The 23,446-nt window shown below is 38.4% G+C and overlaps 1 protein-coding gene across 1 annotated transcript in view; it reads right to left on the bottom strand.

Annotated features, from left to right (window-relative positions):
- bbs9 (Bardet-Biedl syndrome 9) overlaps positions 1-23,446 on the bottom strand; it is a 208,704-nt gene that overhangs the window by 149,506 nt on the left and 35,752 nt on the right. Inside the window, exons 9-13 of the mRNA XM_061717987.1 lie at positions 22,156-22,285; positions 18,004-18,185; positions 17,043-17,119; positions 16,840-16,893; positions 15,909-16,011 (exon numbers count right to left, since the gene is read on the bottom strand). Of these exons, the coding sequence (XP_061573971.1) occupies positions 15,909-16,011; positions 16,840-16,893; positions 17,043-17,119; positions 18,004-18,185; positions 22,156-22,285 (546 nt within the window). The remainder of the gene's footprint in view (positions 1-15,908; positions 16,012-16,839; positions 16,894-17,042; positions 17,120-18,003; positions 18,186-22,155; positions 22,286-23,446) is intronic.

Raw genomic sequence — 23,446 nt, 5'->3', positions numbered from 1 at the left:
AATTTTTGTCGTAATAGTCAAACGTTATATCAAAATGTAACAACCATTTCCTTCTGTTTTTGCAGACTCTGCACATAATAAATGATGTTTGCTCCTCGTCACTCTTTTTAAATCCAAACCAGTTCCAGATAACGGAGCTGGAGCCTCGTTTAACAGCGAGCTCCTCGCTCTCAGATCCGCCTTCCGCCATGTTTGTTACACAAAAACGTCAACGGGAATTTATCGTTTTTACCACGAGATGACAAATTCTTACCGTGGGGAATTTTTTTGACGGTATATCGTGAACAGTAAAATATCACCCATTCCTACTCACTACTATGTCCCAGATAGTCATTGTCTTGCTTCATGCCTCCCGTAGCTGCCACAGCTCTGTCCTTGTCCTTGCCCTTGAAAATTGGCACTAAAACAATTCCCCCTTTCCTCCACCATTCTTTCATCCACCAAGATGTCGTTGAACAGTACAGTCCATACTCTTCTTGATGCTTCTTTACCTCCACCGGTGTTCTGCCAATTTCTGCTGCTTTGCCAAAAAATGCTCACTAATGGTTTTCTACCTTTGTAGAGCTACAATTCTACTGTGTTTTACTCCCTAGCCCACTTCCTTTTCCCCCAAGTGGTCCTTGTCTCTTGCCAGGCCGTCATTGTAAATAAGAATGTTCTTAATGACCTGCCTGGTTAAATAAAGGCCAATGACTGAATGAATATCAAATAAAGCGATAGAATTGTTGTTTTTTTCTCTTTATCGTATAATGTTCACAAAGTGTAATGCAATTCATGTCATGGGTAAGTGTATTTTGAAGGATCAAATACTCAACATCCCATATTATCCATTTAGCGTGGCAATCAAACTTTGAAAATCGACTGTGCGTATGCGCAGAACCACAAAGTAGCATTTCTCGGCAGGTAGCAGAAATTGGCAGAACACCGGTATTAGTCATTAGGACCAACTGCCTTTCCGTTCTTAATTTATTTACTTACAGAAAATACACACTCCTTTCAGAACAGCTGTTTTAAAAAAAAAAATACATTGAATCAATAAGAAAACAGGTTTCTCAACCGAATGCACACACACACATGCAGACAAAACCTGAGAGAGTCAGCATTTTTTCAAGCTGTCGACAGAACAGGATACAGTAAGCTCAATATTAACCAGATCCCTTGATGTAGACCCACACCCATACGCACAGAAACAGTCACACATCAACTACTCTCACCATCACCGGGCACAATGAAGACAGAGAACTAGAACTCTGGCCAGAACTTTAACATGTGCACATATGTGGGGTGAGCAAAAAACTGAAATCATATGTAGCATGAGAGACGGGCAGATACAGGTCCCTTTTAAAAACCTCAAAACCAACAGAGAGAACTAGAAAACTTGGGAGAAAGAGCAGGGATCAAATACAGACAGAGAGGAAAGGATATATTACCGCTAATGGCTCCATGCAGACACACACACACACACACACATATGCATAGGGTGGGGTGGTGGTGTAATGGGCCGTGATGTTTCTGAGCCCGGTCTGTTACAGGTGACTGAATCCCAAGTATGAGTGTGTGTGTGTGTGTGTGTGTGTGTGTGTGTGTGTGTGTGTGTGTGTGTGTGTGTGTGTGTGTGTGTGTGTGTGTGTGTGTGTGTGTGTGTGTGTGCTAATGGAAGTGCCTGCAAGTGTGTGTCATTTCTGGAAGTGAGCAGGCAGTGTGTGAAAGTTTCTGTGTACATCAATGTATATTTCTGAGCGTAAGAAAGAATGAAATGACCTTCTTAACCACCAGAATACACAGAGAGGCGACAGCAAGACAGGGAGTTGGAGGTGAAGACAGGCAGAGAATGAAAAGGAGAGATGGATGGAGAGAAATGGAAGGAGAGACATCCCATCCCAAACTAACAGAGAAGACAAAGACTTTCTCCACACTTTTCTGATTCTCTGACAGCGTTGGCTCCTGTCTCTCGTTCTGGTCCTTAACTTTGTCTTTAACCTGCTCCTTTTTATCCTCCTCTCCCCTTCTTTGTCTAAGTTTAATCAGACCCTGAACTTAAAAAAAAACATATGACAGAAAGTGATCGTAGTAAACCATTTTTCTTCACACTGAAGAAATATTTAAAACGCATAAATATCAAAACATTGAACTAAATATTTATGTTGTGCTATTATTGAATTATTATACAGGACTGTCTCAGAAAATTATAATATTGTGATAAAGTTCTTTATTTCCTGTAATGCAATTAAAAAAACTGCTGTAAGCCATGATCAGCAATATTAAAATAATAAAAGACTTGCAATATTTAAGTTGATTTGTAATGAATCCAGAATGTATGACATTTTTGTTTTTGTAATTGCATTACAGAAAATCACAATATTCTAATTGTCTGAGACAGTCCTGTATGTTGTTAGTATTATATATTTGAGATCTAAAATTCAAAAAAGAACAAAGAAATATCAATCAAAACCAACTTCAACCAAAGTTAAAGCTAATTTTTCATAAAACAGAAAATGTATTTCCATGTACTTCTATAAACATTTTTTTGTATAAAAAGATATTGATCAAAGAATTAAAAAAAAAACTTTTCTTAATTTGGTAGATAGATGAACTGAAAAATAATGAGCATACTAAACTCACAGTGTGACATTACAGTAAACCCAGTCGGAGGAGTGTTGTGATAACTAATAATCTACCACATCCTCTCTTTTTTGCTTTCTTTCTTCACCATATTTTTATATGGCGTTTACTGGGTTTCTTTCTTTCCTTTCCTTCGCTGCCTCCGATCCTGTCACCGTCTGTCAGCACAAAGCTTTTAACCTGCATGCCCTGGAGGTCACGCTGGTCAGGCTGGTTTAAGTGCTTTAAGTGTTCCCATCCCCATTAAGACCAACAAACAAAACCTAAGAAGATATAAAGTAATCTCTCTTCCCCTCTCTGTTCCCCCGTTCTCTTAGCCTTGGCTTTTCCCCCCACGTTCAGCTTTTCAACATATTTCGGCACATCTGGACAGGTCAGAGGGGTTTTGTGGGCACCGAACCTCTGAGCACCAGGTAACGTATTTAAGGGAGCTCGACCCCGAGAGACTGTTCAGACTGGTGCCAGTGTTCTCCGGCACAATAAACTGTTAGCACCTCTTCCAACAAAAACAAACTCCACCAAGTAGAGTAGAATCAGCCACTTTAAACCATCTCCATTCGCTTCACTTTCTCTCTTCTATCCCAACATTTCTCCACTTGGTTTTTTTCTAGATTAACAAACTGCTTCGCTGCTTTTGCACCTTTTTCTTTACATTATCACGCCATTGTTCCCATGTTTTAGGTCTCTACCCTTTTAACAACCACTCGTTATTTGCACGTTACTTTGTGTGCATCTAGGGAATTATAAATAACTAGGACTATACAAGGTGCACATAAAAAAGGCAAGGTTAATAGTGAAAGGAAGAAGAAAACTGCAACTGTGGCATCACTACAGAAATTAATGAGAAAATGGTCGTGTGCACATTCAGGGTCACCTATACCTCAATTTATTGCAATAAGCAGCATTTTTTTTTCTTTCTTCAAATTAACTGACTTTTAAATTTTCTCTAAACAATCCGTATGCTACTACGGAGTATTAGGGCCAAACTAAGACAAAAAAAAAAAATTGGAAATTACGAGAATAAAGTCGCAATACTACGAGAATAAAGTCGTAAAATTACGAGAATAAAGTCGTAAAATTACGAGAATAAAGTCATAGCCTAATGTTGCGAGAATAAAGTCGTAATATTACGAAAATAAAGTCGTAATATTACGAAAATAAAGTCGTAATATTACAAGAGTAAAGTCGTAAAATTACGAGAATAAAGTCGTAAAATTATGAGAATAAAGTCCTAGCCTAATGTTGCGAGAATAAAGTCGTAATATTACAAGATTAAAGTCATATTGTTGCGAGAATAAAGTCGTAATATTACGACTTTATTCTCGTAACATTAGGCTATGACTTTATTCTCGAATTTTACGACTTTATTCTCGTAATTTCCAATTTTTTTTGTCTTAGATTGGCCCTGATACTCCGTCGTAGTACGCACACAAAAGAATGAGAATTAAATACAGCTAGTAGCAGAATGGAGCAACATTCATTGCAATCTGCATGAACATCCTAAATTGCCACTTATACTTAACACCTCACCTGTTGCTCCTCATTTGTAGACTGGGAAATGTAAAAATTTAGAGGTGCGTTCAAAAGTAGCCCTGCACTATCTTGTACCGCTACTGTGTATTTGTGTGTGCGTGTGTGAGGTGTGGCACATTGTTGGAATCGGGACAACAATACTTGACAGCTCAAGTTAAACTGATGACTGACTGAAAAGGTCAGAGGTCAAGAGGGGTGGAGATGGGGATCAATGCCACACATGGAGAAAAGTGTCTACTTTCTTCTCACCATGAGCAAATAATATATATAAAAAAAAAAAAAAGGAATGTCAATAAGTCCCTGGTTTGCTCCAGTGTGCATGTGCCAACGTAAGCGACTAGTCTCAAATGTCATGTCCAGAAAACCCCATCAGTGGAAATCAGTGTGTTAAACACGGACTCTTGACCTTCTGCAGGTCAGTACTCTGTCGGATCGCTGTAGGATCTGTTCTTGTCAAAACTAAACCACAAACAATACATTCTGCATGTATCTATTCTACACAAGACAATTTTACCTTCAACTATTCATGCAGACAATCTGACAAAGCTTCTTATTTGATACATGTATATATTTTTCTGCAATATGGAAACATTAATACATTGATGAGAACGTTGGAGGCGACAAGGCGGTCTGTGTCCTGCCAGAGGGCACTAATGCCGCATGGAAGGGCTTGGGGATTTTCCACGGACTGACCACTCACAACCTGAGCCATTCACTCAGAAAAGGTTGGATTTTCAAAGCAGTGCTAATAGTTGCAGTTTCGCTTCCACTTTTTGGATTTTGGTTGGAGTTGAAAATGATATGTGACAACGTGTACGACTGGGCAAAGACCAGGTCACAAATATGGTGGAAACATCAGTGGTAGTAATGAAAAGATGGGAATATTAATGTCTTTAATTAAGAGCAGTTATACTAGATTCAATCATGCAAAGAAATACAAATGTAAAATATGCAGAGGTGTCTTCAGTATTCACATTCATTACTCAGGTAGAAGTATAGATACTAGAGTTTAAAAATACTCCTGTAGAAGTTGAAGTATCAACTCAAGTTTTTTACTCAAGTAAAAGTATAAAAGTACTGGTTTCAAAACTACTTAAAGTATAAAAGTAAAAGTAACATAAAGGGGAAAAAGCCATTAAGGACAAAAGCCATTGAAAATGAATACATCTTAGTATAATGCAAATATCTTAAAGAACCATATATGTGTACTATTGAGCATTAACATGTGTTTCAGAGAGCAGCAGATATGATGACTAGTTGCCTATAAGTATTGTAATGATGCAAAAAGTCAAACTTCAGAGGCATGTTATCATTTATCCTAACCTTTATTGGAATGTACATCCAAGTTTAGTTGCAGGAATCTGAGGGAACGGATGTAAGAACAAAACTGGACAAGAACATCTGAAACAACCACAACCAAATTCACTCTATCCGGATGGAGCAATTTAACTGGGTAGTTTTTTTTTAAAGGCCGAAATGAAATAGAGTAACAAGGCTGTTTTTAAAATGTAAGGAGTAAAAAGTACAGATAATTGCGTGAAAATGTAAGGAGTCAAAGTAAAAAGTCGTCTGAAAAATAATTACTCCAGTGAAGTATAGATAACCAAAATTTCTACTTAAGTAAGGTAACAAAGTATTTGTACTTCGTTACTTGACACCTCTGAAAATATGCTGCAACACACACATACACATCATTAATTACACATAATAAAATCAACAACGAATGTAGGCCTGCGGTACTGTGGTGAATCAAATTTGTCTACTTTTATGAAGCCAATTAATGTGCATGTATACAACAAGTCTACGTTTACATACAACAGCTCAGCTCAAGCTCTGTAGAAGCATGGATCATGTTTGCTTCTACAGCTCCACTCAAGTACGTGGCTAAAGTGCAGATGAGTGTGTATGTTTTGTATAACATCTGTTTAGGAATATAAAAATGTTCAAACTTTAACTAAATAAAAAAAAATAGGAAAAAAAATCATAAAGAAAACAACAAAAAATGGAAAAAGAAAGAGCCGGAAAAAAATAAAGACATTGTGTGACAGAATGACACATGAAAAGAGGCAGAAAAGGAAAAGAAGTGAAAAGATGGAGTAAATGGGCAAAAAAGAAAGGGAGGGAGCAGGACTCACGAGTGGGAATGAGAAACAGAACAAAGGAGGCAGTGTATGGTTAACAGGGGATTGAGTCGCCATCTGAGACGAATAAAAACTGGAATAACAATAAAAGTCAGAAGGCGCTACCTCCCCTCCTCTTTACGCAACCATTCCCCCATGTGCATGGATGTTTGTGCACTCACATGCATTACTAAGTTTTTGTCCAGTGTGACAAATCTGTGCCAAATGGCTGGAAAAAGCTACAGTTGACATTTGCACCTTTAATGAACACTCATTCACAACAAGTGTGGACACACACTGAGCCATAGAATCAAAGACACATGGGGCGGCACACACTCTCTCTCTCTCTCTCTCTCTCTCTCTCTCACACACACACACACACACACACACACACTCACACACACACACTGCAGCAGGAGGACAAAAAGTCGTTGTTTTGTAGACTCTTATTAACACTGTATGTATAATGTTTATAGGTGATGTTTGTGCATTTACATCTGTGAATGTTTTTGGAAGATCACATCAATGACTTGCAATGTTTGAAAGAAAAAAAAAAGTGAGACAGAGGGAGAGCGTGTAAAAGATAAAAATAATTTTTAAATAAACAACCAAGGGAGGTGTCACAGTAGTAACGTTGTTACTGGTGTCGCTAGTGTTTCTCTAAATTGCAGCCACATTTTCCCTTAACACTTGCTGCTTCCTTCGTCACTGCTACTTGTGTTTGCTTACTTCTTTTTAATGTTTTTTACAAGTGGCAAGTACGTTTTCAAATGAGTCAACAAATGATGAAAGAGAAAATGAGAGAAAGAAGAGAAACTAAAGATTTGTCTCATTCATAAAGCCCTGAAATTAGGAATTTGTCAATGATTTGACTGCCGGTCACAACTAGACCATGTTCTGCATCTACACGGTCAGCAGATAAGCAAATAAGAAAACCACTAACACGGACAGTCTCACTTGCCACAAAAGAAAAACCCATAACAATACAAACAATCAACCCCCACCCCCCAAAAACCAGGCCTAACACACTGTTCAAGCCCCAGATCTCACAAGTTTGTAAGTGCCAAGAAAACGTATGTGAACTTCTGGGAATGAACTGGATTTCTGGATTAATTATGTGATCTGGTCTTCGTCTAAATCAAAACAATCAACCAACACAACGGACCAGCTGCACTGTCGGTTAGCCTGTGGCTAACAGCTGTGTTTTAACAAGATAGTGCCAAAGTTGCTGGAGATTGGAAGTATGCTCAAAATATAAGTTACTTTCTCATTAGTAGCTTCCAATTCAACAGGGGAAAAAAGATCTCTAATGGTTGATGTGACGTTTTTAAGGACAGGGATCAAGCTGATCAAATGAGCCACAAGCTAGCATCAGTATGAATACGTTTAAGACCGGAGATACACTTGCAGTTCAAGAAGTTTCAGTTTAAGAAGTTACAAAACTTTATTTTTCTTTAAATTACATTAAGGTTGAACAATGCAATTGTCATTTTAGTTCTAACTACTCATAAGCAAGTCACACATCTTACCCTCTTGATGGTCAAAGTTAATCTTCTTAGGAGTATGAACACTAGAAACACCAGAACTATTTAAAGTGCAACACAAAGATAGAAACGCAACAAACAATTCTCAATCCAAAATACCTATAAATTGCTTCACAATGAAGAATTAAAATAATAAGATATATTCTATTAGTAATTTCCCAGTATTAAATCTCTTACAGTATTGTATTTATATTGGTGATGGCCAACATGCTGTGCCGTTTTAGCAGGAAATATTCCATCTACAGCTCTGCAGCCGTTTCCCCTGCAATTCATAAAGCAGGGTGCAATTTTCTGTTCAAAATCCCAGAGTAAACTCTGGCGGTGTGACTGGCGTTCCCGTTCTTCTAAGTCACGTCCAGGTTTTCATTACAACTCACCGAGCCTCTATTAATTTATGCTGTCTCACTTCCAGGACTGTAGCAGATGTGAAAGCCTCAGACGGGAGCCAAGTCTGACCACTAAGGGTCAGCACCAGCGGTCCGGTTCCTGCACTGCTCAGCTCCACTATTCTGGGCCAAAGCAGCTCTCTGAACCAGCCAACACAACGAGAGACGAACGGAAGAAAATTAACAAGAAAACACAAGATATCATGCAAAAGAAAAGTGTGCTTCTGCGAGGCCCAGATAAAACCCTTCTTGTCTGGATCTGCATCTATATCTGTTCAGTAGGGCTGGGGATCGATTCAAATGTCAAGAATGGATTCGATTCCGATTCTTAAGATTCAGAATCGATTATCAAGATTTGATTCGATCCGATCCGATCCGATTCCGATATCGATTTGGGTTAGTGTTATTAAAACTGTTTTTTGAGCTGTTGGATGAATTATATGACTGTAGTTATGCAAAATATTACTACTAGTATTATATTGAGATTCAACAGCAAGTATTGGCAGCTAATGATGCTGTAAGGACCAATCAGCTCCCAGAATGCTGATAGAACTGCTTTCAGAAACATTGTGGGTCAGAATTACCAAACAGATCCAGGGAGGAAACAGAGACGGATGAAATCGCTTTTATTTTTTCCCACATTCCGTTTTTATTTGTTCCATTTTCGGTCTATTTGGTTTTTAGATTTTTTTTGCAAATGTAACCCCAAGACAGTATATAAAGTAATGAAATATAGACAATTTATGCAATTATAACCTAACAATTTAATGTTTTCATACCTTTAAACATATTTAAAGGCAAAAACATGGCACCAGTTATTCTCGTGTCCAACAAAACATTCCTTTTTTGGGGATAAACAAAAAATGATGATGATGGAAAAAAAATACATAAATAAATAAAAGAGGGAAAAAAAAACGATCTTTAGACATATGAATCGATTTTTAGGAATTAATATGAGAATCGATTTAGAATCGGGAATTCGATTTTTTCAACACAGGCCTACTTTTCAGACAGTGATGATAATGGGATTCTTTTGGGGTTGAAATGTCAGTTAATTCTGACGACTAGTTCAGCATAAGTTTGGTTTAGTGTAAGCACTGGTGAAGGATGAGGCAAGCCCTAAAAGTGAACGTAAGTTAATACATCTCCATAGATGGAAAGAGATCTGCATGTGTGTGTATACACAACAGCTCTCATGCTCTGCTGCAGAAAGCCTTTCAATGACTTCTAAAAACCCTCGCCAGATTTGTGTAAGCAGCAAGACAAAAGAGCATGACATAAACACACACAAATCTACTTTACTCCGAGTGAATGCCTTTATATTTTAACAGCATACTGTGGTGACATGTTTATGTGTTTATGCATCCATGGATATGCATGTGCAAGTATTTAAATGACTTAAGTGTGTATTCCTGGTACCGTCCGTGTATATATATATATATATGCTTCTGAATATGACCCGTTTGACCGCTACCTAAACTCATGTAAACAAAGCATCTCTTCAGTGGTGTAAATGTGACAGTGCAGTGACTCACAGCCTCTGATCTTTGACATAAACAGCAAAAAGTCAAGAGTTACTGCCAAGAGGAAAAGCTCAGAGGGACCAAACCAACCAGGCGAATCCAGAAGCTTTTGCTTTGCATCTTTTATGGCATCATACTGAATGAATGTACTTTCTTTTTTCTTTTTTTTTTTTTGTGGGCACACGTTTCATTGTCTGCTCAGACATGGAAGTTATTACTGCTCAAGCAAAATATTTCCCAAACTACATTTTTCTCTGGATTACTGTTGTATGTTTATCCTGACCTAGGAGTTTCTATATCAGAGAGAACCATTCATGACCTCTGGGGTTGCTCTGAACTGTAACATTTAATATCGGGACATAACCACAAAATCTGATGAGAGTTGAAACAGACCCCAGTTGTGACGGTGTATCACTGGGGCATGATGGTGATTATTTTGTGTACATACTTTAGCCTTATTCAAATGATCTAAACTGAATGCACATCTGTCAGCCCATGCTATACATGTAGCAGATTTGCTGCAGAAGCAAAAATGATGATATACACAATAATAAGCAAAAAGCATATACAGCTAATAAAGCTTTTTTATGTATAGAATTACTTTTTTGTCTAAAGGCCCTGACACACCAAGCCGATTTTCAGCTGTCGGGCCATCGGTGTGCGTCTGTCGGCATAGTTTCCCCGGTGTGTCCCGCATGTCGCCACAGGTCGGCCTCCCGTCGGGAGCTTTTCAGCCGATTCGACATGTCGAATTGGTGTCGGGACGTCGGTCAACAGCTCACTCTGTGATTGGCTGTTCCCACAATTTCCCAGAATGCTTTTCGTCGTCATTTGCGGACTGAATAAAGAAAAAAACGTGGCGGACATTTCTTATGTATTAGTGAATAAAATCAATATTTTGAGTTAGTTTCTGCATAAAAATGCGTTTTGATTACATTTCTAGCGAGAAATATATATTTTACTTTAATAATATTCACTCAGTGAATGTATATAATCACTCGCTTGGTCGTTGTTGCGAAGTCTTTTTCAAACCTCGCCAGAATAAAGGCTGACGCGGCGCGCGCCGTACGCCGTACCCTACGCCATAGGCTCTGCATCGATTTAACGCGGACCATCAATCAGCTCCCGAGCCGGCAGGCAGGCAGAAGTCTCGAAATTTTCGGAGCAAATTTCTTAACAGGCGTAGCTACAACTGTTATTTCATCTATTAAACCAACATTTATATTCCTAAATTATTTATTTCAGCCAGCGGTAATTCTCCACAGAGCTGCTGCTGCTCCCCCGGACCGGCGGCTCTTCTCCGAAAACATGGCAGCAAATTGAAACGCAGACTGCGCAGAACGTATGTGCTAGTTGGCCGTCGGGTGTCGTCTTTGCAGTGTGTCCAAGTGCTTCTTTTTAAGCCCGACCCAGCCCGACACAGGCGACGCGAGGCGACACAGCAGTCGGCCGAAAGCGGGCAACGTCGGGTTGGTGTGTCCTCGGCTTTAGGGTGTGATATCACCAGAAACTGGAATACTAATCTGCCGACCCTGAATGGCCAAATCCTGTATCAATGTGACCCAGGCAGATATGACATCACAAGTGGCCACTGCAAACACAAGGTTTGGACACATTCAGAAACATTCAGGGACTGCCAACCAAACTGACACTGCTGCCTTTGGCGATGACTTGTTTGATGTTGTAGATGAAAGACTACAAAAAACTTTTAGTTATTTCTATTTCTTTGTCATTTTTGTATCAGAACATTCCTTGTACTGTAAACCACATCTCATCATTTCCACTTGCAATATCTGGTGTTGAAAAGTAATGCATTTGGTGTTTTCAAATGGAAATGGCATGTCTGTTTATCAATGAAGATTTGTTTTGGTAGACTTTTTAATGTCAGGTGAGAAGACATGCATTAACATGCATTAAGTGCTGGCTACTTGTGACCAGATTTCTCATGTTAATGCCAGGTCTAATCAGGGCCAGAGTGTAAAGTGTCATTCACAACAGGTTCACCTCAGCTTTGCTCCTGCAGCAAGGAAATGTACTCGTGCAGATCAGAGAAACAAGATTATACTTTTAAATTGTAATCTTAAATCTTACTGAAAAATATGATATACAGGTCCAGCAACATAGAAAAAATGCAACAAAAAAGTCAAAATTATGAAAAAAATGTCCAAACAGATCATCAAGACTGTAAACAAAAACAAAAGAAGCACAAGACATCAAAAAAAGATATCTATAAATGAACGCTAGCAAGAATATACCGGAAATGTGATGTGATGTGTAAAATACACATTGTGCTTGCATTAACAATTGTGGCAGTCGTGTACGGTATAAGTACAGAAACAAATGCACTGTGGTAAAATGCAGTGCATTATTGCATAGACAGATCATGAATCATGGGAAAGCAGTGGTCAGCTTGAACCAGGGCTCAGAATAAATGGATGGTGCTCTAACCCCCCGAGAAAGCCACTCACATCTTGAAATCGTAAATTCACAATCCACTCCTGTCCTTCTCAAAATACTTGGTGTCTGCTCAGTGATGGATGATGGTTTCAGCACATGTCAGGGGCAGTTTTGGAAGCAGAGCAAAAAGGGCATTTTCTGCCTTTTTCTTTTTTGTAATTCAGCTTTTTTGCATCAATGCACAAATCCCAAAAAATGACTGATGTACGCTTTGTTAGTATTGTCTTTGGCCTTTCGTTCGACACATGACCTTATATGATAGGAACTCTAGATTTACGCTCCTCTCATGATAAGTCTTCAGATAACATGACAGCCAGCTAAGAGCTACAAGCTGACACAACAGCCCTCCCTTAATGCAGAAGGTTGAGATAAAACTGCTATGGCAAAGCTGTGACTCAACAAACCCTTTTTGAAGCAGATTATTCACGCTTTTTTGCATTTTCCTCATTTTAGGGATCGGGATTTGTCTCAAGGAATCACTAATGCTGGTTTGTTTCCACAACAAAATTCTAATTTGCTCTTTTTCAATCAAAAACAGTGGTTTTCATCACTTAACACAGTTAAAGACTGCACCTAAAGGGGTGACAGACTCCATGCAGCAGGTCCTAAAAAGCACAACTTGCAGGGTTTTCCCCACTTGTTTGGAGAGTGTATGTGCTGATCCTGCAGCTGGGAGGTGGTTGGGGTTTTTCCTAGAGTCAGTGTGTAGCTACTGGCAAGCTGTGGGTATAATTTGAAAATTCACATTTCTTTTAATAATTTTTATCCAGTTCTTTAATGATACACTAATTACTCAAAAATAGTACCGTTTCCAAGGTCAATAAGAAGAAAAATACATGCTTAAACTTTGTTTCTAGAGCACAAATGTTAATATGTTCAGCAGAAAGACTAATCTAATTTCAACTCAATACCTCCCTAGAAAAAAATGTAAATTGTAAATAAACCTAAGTAAAATTTTAAAACAACATTGTTTCAGCCCCAATCAGTATGGACTGCACGTATCGTACCTCTGTTACACAAACTAGGGCAGTTCATCCGTCAATGATAACCCTTCATCTTCTCAAGATTCACCAACAGGAGTAAAGGCTGAATCATATTAACCAGAAAACAAAAATGGGAGAACATGTTCTTCACGTTGCTGCCTCTTTTGTCTAGACGGGACGGGTCTCACTGGAGCGGCCAGATAACAGGACAGGAAACACGCTGCAGTCGGTCCTGAAAGGTGCTTACTTGATTACTTATGTGAACCAATAACAGTCTCTCCAGGACTTTTATGATGTGGGATGTACGCACAACGATTCTACGGTAACCCGAGGTCAGATGGATGTGTCTTCTTAGGAAATGGAACAAGGCAGGATGTCTTCCAGACTTCCACTTTAATATAAGAAACCTGTAAAGATCTCTCAAAGTTTAAGTTTGCTTTGGTACTCTGGAACTAACGCCAGGGTTATAATAGTTTTGAATTCTTCATTTTAGTTTAGTTTTATTTCGTTTTGACTTTTTCTCCTTCAATTCAGTTAGTTTTTTTGTTTTTAGTGTGGGTTTGCTAGTTTTTATTAGTTTTTATATTTTCAAAAATGCTTAGTTTTAGTTTAGTTTTCATTAGTTTTAGTTTTAGTTTTGACGTCACGGACCGTGAGGCGTTAAGGTGCCGTAGCTGCCAGTTGGAGATAAACGGCCAGAGCGGAATAAATTGATCATACCAAGAGGCTTATATTGACAGGGATGAAAACGGAGGAAATTATATCTATAATTTCAGTTCGTTTTAGTTAGTTTTCTAAAACACGCAATATAGTTTCAGTTAGTTATCGTTTTTGTCTTTTAATTTTCGTTTTTATTTAGTTCAGTTAACAAAATTGTTTTTTCAATTTTAGTTTTCGTTATTTCGTTCGTTTTCGTGAACGATAATAACTCTGACTAACGCCTCAAGAAAAAGTTGACGAATACAAAACTGCAAGTTTGCTTTGGTACTTTGGAACTAACGCCAGGGTTATAATAGTTTTGAATTTTTCATTTTAGTTTAGTTTTATTTCGTTTTGACTTTTTCTCCTTCAATTCAGTTAGTTTTTTCGTTTTTAGTGTGGGTTTGCTAGTTTTTATTAGTTTTTATATTTTCAAAAATGCTTAGTTTTAGTTTAGTTTTCATTAGTTTTAGTTTTGACGTCACGGACCGTGAGGCGTTAAGGTGCCGTAGCTGCCGGCTGGAGATAAACGGCCAGAGCGGAATAAATTGATCATACCAAGAGGCTTATATTGACAGGGACGAAAACGGAGGAAATTATATCTATAATTTCAGTTAGTTTTAGTTAGTTTTCTAAACATGCAATATAGTTTCAGTTAGTTATCGTTTTTGTCTTTTAATTTTCGTTTTTATTTAGTTCAGTTAACGAAATTGTTTTTTCAATTTTAGTTTTCGTTATTTCGTTCGTTTTCGTGAACGATAATAACTCTGACTAACGCCTCAAGAAAAAGTTGACGAATACAAAACTGCATGAAACAAAACTTTTCCAATCCACTTTAGGCAACAAAAAAAGCTACTTCTGGGCATGATCTTACAACACCAGGAGCAGGAGCAGAACTTCACACGTAGACCATAAGGCAGAGCAGGGCACTAACACCACTAGGGTTAGAGGTTTAACTCCCTATGGGGCCACACGCATTTTAAGAATGTATGTTCTCGATGTTCTTTGAGAAGCCTCTGATTAAAGTCTCCCACAACTGGTTTACATTTCACACACTCTAAATATAAGCTTCCACAATTACGCACACACACAAAAAGGGAAGCAAAAAAACAAAAAAAAACTGCAAAGAGATTTGTGTTACGGCTCAAAGCAGATGGCAAACGCTGTTAAAGGACGTCTGATCTTGTTATAATGATCTGACAGAATGCAAGTGTTTGGGGTTAGAAGGTTGTGTGTATGAATTGTCTGGGTGATTCAGTTCAAAGTTAGCGCTGTCTGGTCTCGGTGGCCAAACAAACACACGGTAGAAAGACTGATAAGAGCCGAACAAATAAATGTTGGCGCACACCTCCCGCTCGCTCAGTCAAGTGCTGCCAGAGTGTGCGTGTGCACGTGTGCGCGTGCACGTGTGCGTCTGCTCGGGCTGTGAAGGACAGTGTGAAAGTCAGAGGAGACACAATGTGTGTGTGGGTGTGTGTGTACATGATTCTGAACATGAGCTAGGCTGTGAAACAACAAAAGTGATTTATGAAAGGTGATGAAAGATCTTACTAAAACCAGATGTAAAGCCATGCAAGATTTTCCTTAAAATGCAGTTACAGTACTGCCATAAAATACACCCTTGTTTGCTTTGATGTTTATATCATTTCATACATCTGACTATAACTCACAAGTCGTCTCAGCAAAAAAGAAATTCTGAATATTGTTGACATTTTGGTCTCCTATTTGCCTTTAAACTTTTTGAAAAATGTTCCTTTACTCCAAACCTTCTTTTTCATCAAATTTCATATCATTCATCATGGTTTCCTGCTTTGGGAAAATCCCGGGCAGAGGCATAAAGTCAACTCATGGATTTATAAAGAAACCTGAGCAGGTTAAAATGTCAGGCGACAAAGGCACAGTGAAAAAGTGTCAATCAGACATCAACGGAATATGAGAGGGCAGTCATAAAAGTCTGACTGGATTAAAATAAGAAGAAAAAAAAACAGATTTAAGAACTACAAACACACACAGACGCAAAGAAGGGCTGCTTTTGACTGACCCATGGGCTCCAGGACAAACTGGTCTTGAATGACAGCCAGCGGCGGCTGGACACAGATGGACAGCTTAAAGGACTTCAGGACAGACGTGGCCTTCACTTTCACCTGGAAACACAATAATGAGGTGAGATGTGGATACGCCGGGGGACTAGACGAGCAGCTGAAGCCTGAATGAAGAGAGCAGATGCAGAAAACTACGGAGCCCCTCTGGTGACATTTGAAAAAAATAAAATAATGCGTGGCCACGCATTAATAACTTGTGGCCACGAGTTAATATCTCATGGCCACGAGATAATCAATGCGTGGCCACGAGATAATCAATGCGTGGCCACGAGATAATTAATGCGTGGCCACAAGATAATGAATGCGTGGCCACGAGATAATTAATGCGTGGCCACGAGATAATTAATGCGTGGCCACAAGATAATGAATGCGTGGCCACGAGATAATCAATGCGTGGCCACGAGATAATTAATGCGTGGCCACGAGATAATGAATGCGTGGCCACGAGATAATTAATGCGTGGCCACGAGATAATTAATGCGTGGCCACGAGATAATTAATGCGTGGCCACGAGATAATTAATGCGTGGCCACGAGATAATTAATGCGTGGCCACGAGATAATTAATGCGTGGCCACGAGATAATTAATGCGTGGCCACCCATTATTTTATTTTTTTCAAATGTCACATGTTATTACTACACTCGCCATGACAATACTCTTGCTCTTTAATATAAATAGACTATAATTACCATTATTAATGATGAATAACCATCCCACCAAGGAAGTTGCATCCACGAAGTCCAGTAGGTTATAATGCCATCCACGAGTAAAATAATGCGTGGCCACGCATTGATTTATTTTTTTCAAATGTCACCAGAGGGGCTCCGTAGAAAACACTAAATAAATAAATCAATAAAATCACAACTCACCTGCACAGTCACTGAAGGGACAGGCAGACCATCAATATCTTGGATCAAAGCTTGCTGTGGAGACAGATTAGGAGAATGATGAGTGAGTGTGTGTGTGTGTGTGCGTGCGTGTGCGTGTGCGTGTGCGTGTGCGTGTGCGTGTGCGTGTGCGTGTGCGTGCGTGTGTGTTTTGAGAGTACGAGAGTGTGTTGTGTTTGCTTTACCGATGGTTTGTCCATGCTGGAGGACACGGTAGCCGTGACAGATAAATCCTCCACAGTTTCGGCTTTGGGCACAATGTCTGAAATAACAGTTATATATTAAAAAAAAAGAAACCATCATGTTAATACATAATGACATAAATATTCATCAGATATGTGTGTTTTTATACAGACATATGTTTTTGCCTTTTTCTTTACCACTATCGTTTAGTAATTTTTTCACATATAATTCTCAAATACATTCATATAAAACTAGACAGGTTAATCATCTTCATCTTCCTTTTTATAAAACTAAACACGGCCAGTTTTCCCTCAGATATCACGGTTACAGATATGGAACTCCAAATCTCACATTATTAAAAGCTCTGCTTCTCTAGAGATTTTTAAAAGAGATTCATCATCTCCTTTAATTCACATTTAAAAAGTTTCATAAGTTTTCTTTGTTGATTTTTTTTTTTTTTTTTTTTTTTGTGTGTTGATGATCTGTAATTATGTAGTCAAACCTTCTTTGTTTTTTGTTGATAGTCTTCGTCTTGTTGTGTTTTTGTTTTTGATTTTTTGTAATTACTGTTTTACTTCCTAAATTGAGGGTCCGCTGCATAAGCCTGTTGGCTTTTTGACCTCTCCTGTCACATTTGTTTTACTGCAAGTGTTACTTTTATTGTGTGCAAACTAATAAAATAAAAAAAATAAAAAAAATAATGTTATTTGTGACTATTACTACTCGTACTGATTATCAATTTACAACTTCAAAACAGCTTTCTTGCCATTTAGGCAAACCCTGAAACATCAGTTTAGGCTGTAGATTCAGTGCCAAAAAAAACTCTACATTAAATTTTATGATTAAAACTCTGGATTAAGCCAAATATCTGTGATTCATCATTTTACAATGAAGCAACAGAAACTAGATTCTCATTTTGAGACTCAACAATTCAGTCTCTTTAGACTTTCACCAGTCTCCTACCTTGAGTCCTGGTGGCTTCTCTTATAAACCTTTGCAGTTTCTTCATCTCAGCATCCACCTGCTCATAGTCGGCCTCCCTGGCATCCACTTTGGGAGTGGAGAAGAAGGAGGGGTCTGTTCCCATGTACGAGCACAGCAGATGACCGTCTGAGCTAAGACTAACCACAACTCCCTTCAGCTCCCTGAGGAAAGGAGAGGAGAGAGTTAACCGCAGAACATTTGTTATCTGTTAGGGACCTCTGCTCAAAATCTGCCTCTGTACTTCGGCAGTATTCCTCAAGGAAAACGGATTGTGAAGTACACCGTGTGGCTTTTAATATGGAAATAAATGATAAAAAGGAGGTCATGAAGAAATGCAAACTGAGGCAGTAATATAACTGTGCCTAAACTGGTTCCAGATGTGAGTTTTGTGGGAATAATTTCTCTTCCAATCCAGTGAGGCAATAATACACCCACGTCGACGGACAGAAATGTGATTGGGGTCGAGGACGGCAGCTCCACACCTGTGAAGGCAGGTGTATCAGGGGCAGAAAACCTTCCTTTAAATGGTTACAGAAGCACAAATGCATTCAAAAAAAAAGGATGGTTCTCACACAGTGAACACAGACATACAGGACTGTCTCAGAAAATTAGAATATTGTGATAAAGTCCTTTATTTTCTGTAATGCAAAAATGTCATACATTCTGGATTCATTACAAATCAACTGAAATATTGCAAGCCTTTTATTATTCTAATATTGCTGATTATGGCTTACAGCTTAAGAAAACTCAAATATCCTATCTCAAAAAATGTGAATATTCTGGGAATCTTAATCTTAAACTGTAAACCATAATCAGCAATATTAAAATAATAAAAGGCTTGCAATATTTCAGTTGATTTGTAATGAATCCAGAATGAATGACATTTTTGTTTTTTTAATTGCATTACAGAAAATAAAGAACTTTATCACAATATTCTAATTTTCTGAGACAGTCCTGTATACACACAGTCTTGCTCTCGTTACTAAAACTGCCCACCCTGTTGTGAAACGACGACGAACGATCATCCATAAACAGAAAAAGTGACAACAGGAAAGACATACAAGGTACCAGAGGACAGGGAAGCTGTAGATGGATCCCTTCACTGTATGAAAATATAGACACTTTCACAGATTGCACTATAAATCCTTTTTGGATACATGTGCACATGTCCCTTTTTCTCTGCCTAAAAAGCACAGTTTTGCTTCACTGACACCAGACAGTATGGAATCTTCCCACTCCAAAGCACAGACAGAAAACTCCCACAAACACAAACACCAATTTTTTTCTCCTTCACCTACATCTTTTCAACAGATCCTTACACTGACTCTGAACTTAACATGTAAGCTAATATTCTCAGAGTCATTTTACATAGGCCTACATGTACAGCAGTGCAACAGTCCCTTTTTGAACCTGCTATGTCAGGGGTCGGCAACCCAAAATGTTGAAAGAGCCATATTGGACCAAAAAAACAAAAAACAAATATGTCTGGAGCCGCAAAAAATGAAAAGTCTTGTATAAACCTTAGAATGAAGGCAAATGATGAAAGGAGAAATGTCGAGAAAAAAGTCAAAATGTGGAGAAAAAAGTCAAAATTTCGAGGAAAAAAGTCAAAATGTCGAAAAGAAAGTGTAAATGTCGAGATTAATGTTGATGTACAATCTCGAGAAAAAAGTGTAAATGTTGAGAAAAGTCGAAATGTTGAGAAAAAAGTCAAAATTTCAAGAAAAAAGTTGAAATGTCGAGATTAAAAAGGAAAGGAAAAAGGAAGAAAAAAAGAGAAAAAAAGGAAAAAAATAAGAAAAAAAAACAAGAAAAAAAATGTAAAAAAGGAAGAAAAAAAAGAAAAAAAGAGAAAATAAAGATAAAAAAAGAAGAAAAAAAGGAAAAAAAAAGGTCAAACATTTTTGAAAAAGCTCCAGGAGCCACTAGGGCGGCGCTAAAGAGCCGCATGCAGCTCTAGAGCCGCGGGTTGCCGACCCCTGTTCTATGTAAAAGGACCCATGTTAGCGCGGCTTATTGTGTCACAATTAATACTTCAACAGCAGAGGAATAAACTGGAGAAGATTAAACAACTGTTTTAACTTATTATAAAGTGTATCAGATAATAATTGCTGCCTCAGAGACGGGGTGAGAAGTTCCAGCGTTCCAGAGGGACTCGGAGTGGAGTCATTGGAGGTGATTTGGACATCTGGATGCCAAGTGGACTTGTCCCTAAGGAGCGGTTTCAGACATGTCTAATGGGGCATAGAGTCCTGGGGCCAACCCGGGACACGCTGGTGGGGTTTCGTGGCTGGAAACATCTCAGCTCAAGCTCAAGAACATCTCAGAGCGAGAGGACATGGCTGGTTAGAGGGAGATACGGGTCTCTTTGCTTAATCGGCTACCAACGATTCACAAACTTAGATAAGAGGACATTAATGGATGGAAAATTGCTTAAAAGGATTTCTCAGAAATATAAGGCTGGCATTGATACTACATCCCATAACACAATGGGAAATTAGGACGACTAGCAAATCATGTTGCTGCCATTGTGCACTCCCTCTTTACAGTATTAGTAATATTAGTATTAATTAGTATTAATACAATATTAGTTAACTACTTCTTTGTCTTGGTCAAATAAGGCACACCTCCCAGCTCATACCTTTAACATAATATCCCATGCTTTTCATTTCCACAAAACTGCTTTAGATTGCATTCATATTTGGATTTGTAAAGACTTCTGAAGGCCTGACCATTTAAATCTAGTGCAGACAGAACAATAAACCTTAATACTGCCTGAAAAATTAAATAAAAATAAGAAAAAGTGAGAGCTCCTGGTGCATTGTGGTAAACCAGATATGCAACAGCAAGCGGCTGCGAGCAACTGTGTGTTTGTTTTGTGTGGACCGGCGCGCATGTGTGTTCCTCTCCCACACTCCCCCTACACGCTGAACAGCCTGATGAATATCAAACACACACACACACACACACACACACACAGCCTCAAACTAAACCAAACAGCTACCCAGACACACACTATCTGGAGCATCTAAACTACTCATGCACACACAGGATCAGAGACCACATCGTTTTTCTAGTGGGCTTGTGTTTCTTGTTAAATTGTATCAAATTGCAGGTTGATTGTAGTTGTTTGGAGGAAGACAGCCTGATTTTAGTGGCCCCGCCTCGCTACGCTCTGATTGGCCAGCTGGAACACACTGTCAGGTGGTTTCCTGTCAAATGTTTGGTATTGGATTTTGCGAGCTGATAAGCGAACATACCTGCTGCAGCCACATGCGTGTACATTTACCTCATTTACCTCCATGTACATTTACCTCCGTGTATTGTACAGGACTGTCTCAGAAAATTTGAATATTGTGATAAAGTCCTCTATTTTCTGTAATGCAAAAATGTCATGCATTCTGGATTCATTACAAATCAACTGAAATATTGCAAGCCTTTTATTATTTTAATATTGCTGATCATGGTTTACAGCTTAAGAAAACTCAAATATCCTTTTCTAAAAAAAATTAGAATATTCTGGGAATCTTAATCTTAAACTGTAAACCATAATCAGCTATATTAAAATAATAAAAGGCTTGCAATATTTCAATTTACATTGACACTTTACACTGTATATTTACACTTTACACTGTATATTTTATTTAAACCACAGTCACTCTATTGTACATTTTTTCTGACATTCTTATATTTATATATTTTTTTGTACATTTTTTCTTTGCACATTTCTTGTACATATGAGACATGCCCCACTTATCTGTTTATTTTATTTTTATTTTTTATTATCCTATTTGATACCTTCAACGTTTTGCTGCTCAGTTGCCTTGAAATTGCCCCTCAAGGATAAATAAAGTTTTTCTGAATCTGAATATTTCAGTTGATTTGTAATGAATCCAGAATGTATGACATTTTTGTTTTTTTAATTGCATTACAGAAAATAAAGAACTTTATCACAATATTCTAATTTTCTGAGACAGTCCTGTAAATGTACAAACTGAACTGCAAGGTGACAGCACTGTCTACTAGGTGACCAAATGATCCGATTTACATGGAACAAAGCTTTTTATGCACACAGATCATTTTATGATCCAGCCCCAGATGTTTTGTTTCGCTGGATTGTGTTGTACTCACGGGAAGTTGGCTACACGAACAGCCACAGGCACAAAGGAGAGCTGGGCTGCCCACTTCAGAGTCACATCCTGGTAGACCAGCAACATGTTGTTGTGGTTACCTAGCAGCAGGTTTGTGGTACCATCTGTCACTAAATAAGACCAGAAGAAGAAGAAAAAAAGTTGGAAAGAAAGATCTGTGATGGAATGATTTTGCACATTTTAGTCAATGTTGTCACACAAAGCAATTTGTACTGAGTGTAGCTAAATAAATATATAAAGGAACTGGCTCTATGATAAATGTTTGATTTATACTACGGAAACAAGGAAGACATTTTGAAACCAGATTGGAAAAGTACAACAAGTTAAAACTTAAATAAGTTTTCCAGTGTTTCTTTTTTTCCCCAACAGTTTCATTTTACCGCGTTCAGTAACGTTACTGTCTTGTGGCTGAAAAGTCAGCCTCGGTTTCATAGCAGCACAAATTTGAGGTTTCTGTCTCTCATTTTTAGGTATAGAAAATACTGGTGCATATTCACAAAAATAACAACCATGTAGCACAGAAATAAGAAATTCCTGTGGTGGGTGGCACTGCCTCTTAAGATGAGTGCAACTGGTACTCTCCTGTAAGAAAAATCTTCTCCTCACATTTCACATCTGGCTTGTATGAAGGATTTTGTCATCTCAATCTTAAATATACTCACTGGCCACTTTTCTAGGTACACCTGGTACACTTAAAAAGTAGTGAGTGTGTATATATCTATGTAGGTGTATGTATGGGCTCAGGTCTTCTACCAGAGGCCGAGGAGCTTGAGGGTTCTACACAGTATTTGGTTTTAAGTTTCTAGGACTGTACACCTCCCCGGCTGGGAGGTCACAGCTCTGAGTGCTCTGATTGCTCCACAGCAATAAAATCACTCTTTGAAGAGACTTAAATCATGACTACTGCAACAATTGATTTCCATTTGGGGATTAAATTGAAATACCACAGGCACCTCTGTTAACTTAACCTTCATCATCTCTTCCTTCAAATGTTGGGATTTATCCACCTTCTTCTTTGTGTTTCTTCTTGTTGATGTTGCTGTTGCTTGGGATTGGTACATATAACATTACTCCTCTTTACTGGAGTCTGTCAAACACCAGAATGGTGGTCCAGTTTGTTAGTCATCATCAGTTTATAAATCTGGATTTAGAAACTCCACAGGATCTTTTTCCTTCATTCTCCATCAATCTTCCATCTTCACCTTGGGTCTCATACTCAGTACCAGTGGTGTGTTGTTACTGAAAAATAGTAACTAGTTACCATTACTAGC

The sequence above is a fragment of the Cololabis saira genome, chromosome 3 (genome assembly GCF_033807715.1).
Source record: "Cololabis saira isolate AMF1-May2022 chromosome 3, fColSai1.1, whole genome shotgun sequence".
NCBI lineage: Eukaryota > Metazoa > Chordata > Actinopteri > Beloniformes > Belonidae > Cololabis > Cololabis saira.
The sequence above is the reverse complement of the archived record's forward strand: the minus strand, read 5'-3'. Positions and strand labels throughout refer to the sequence as shown.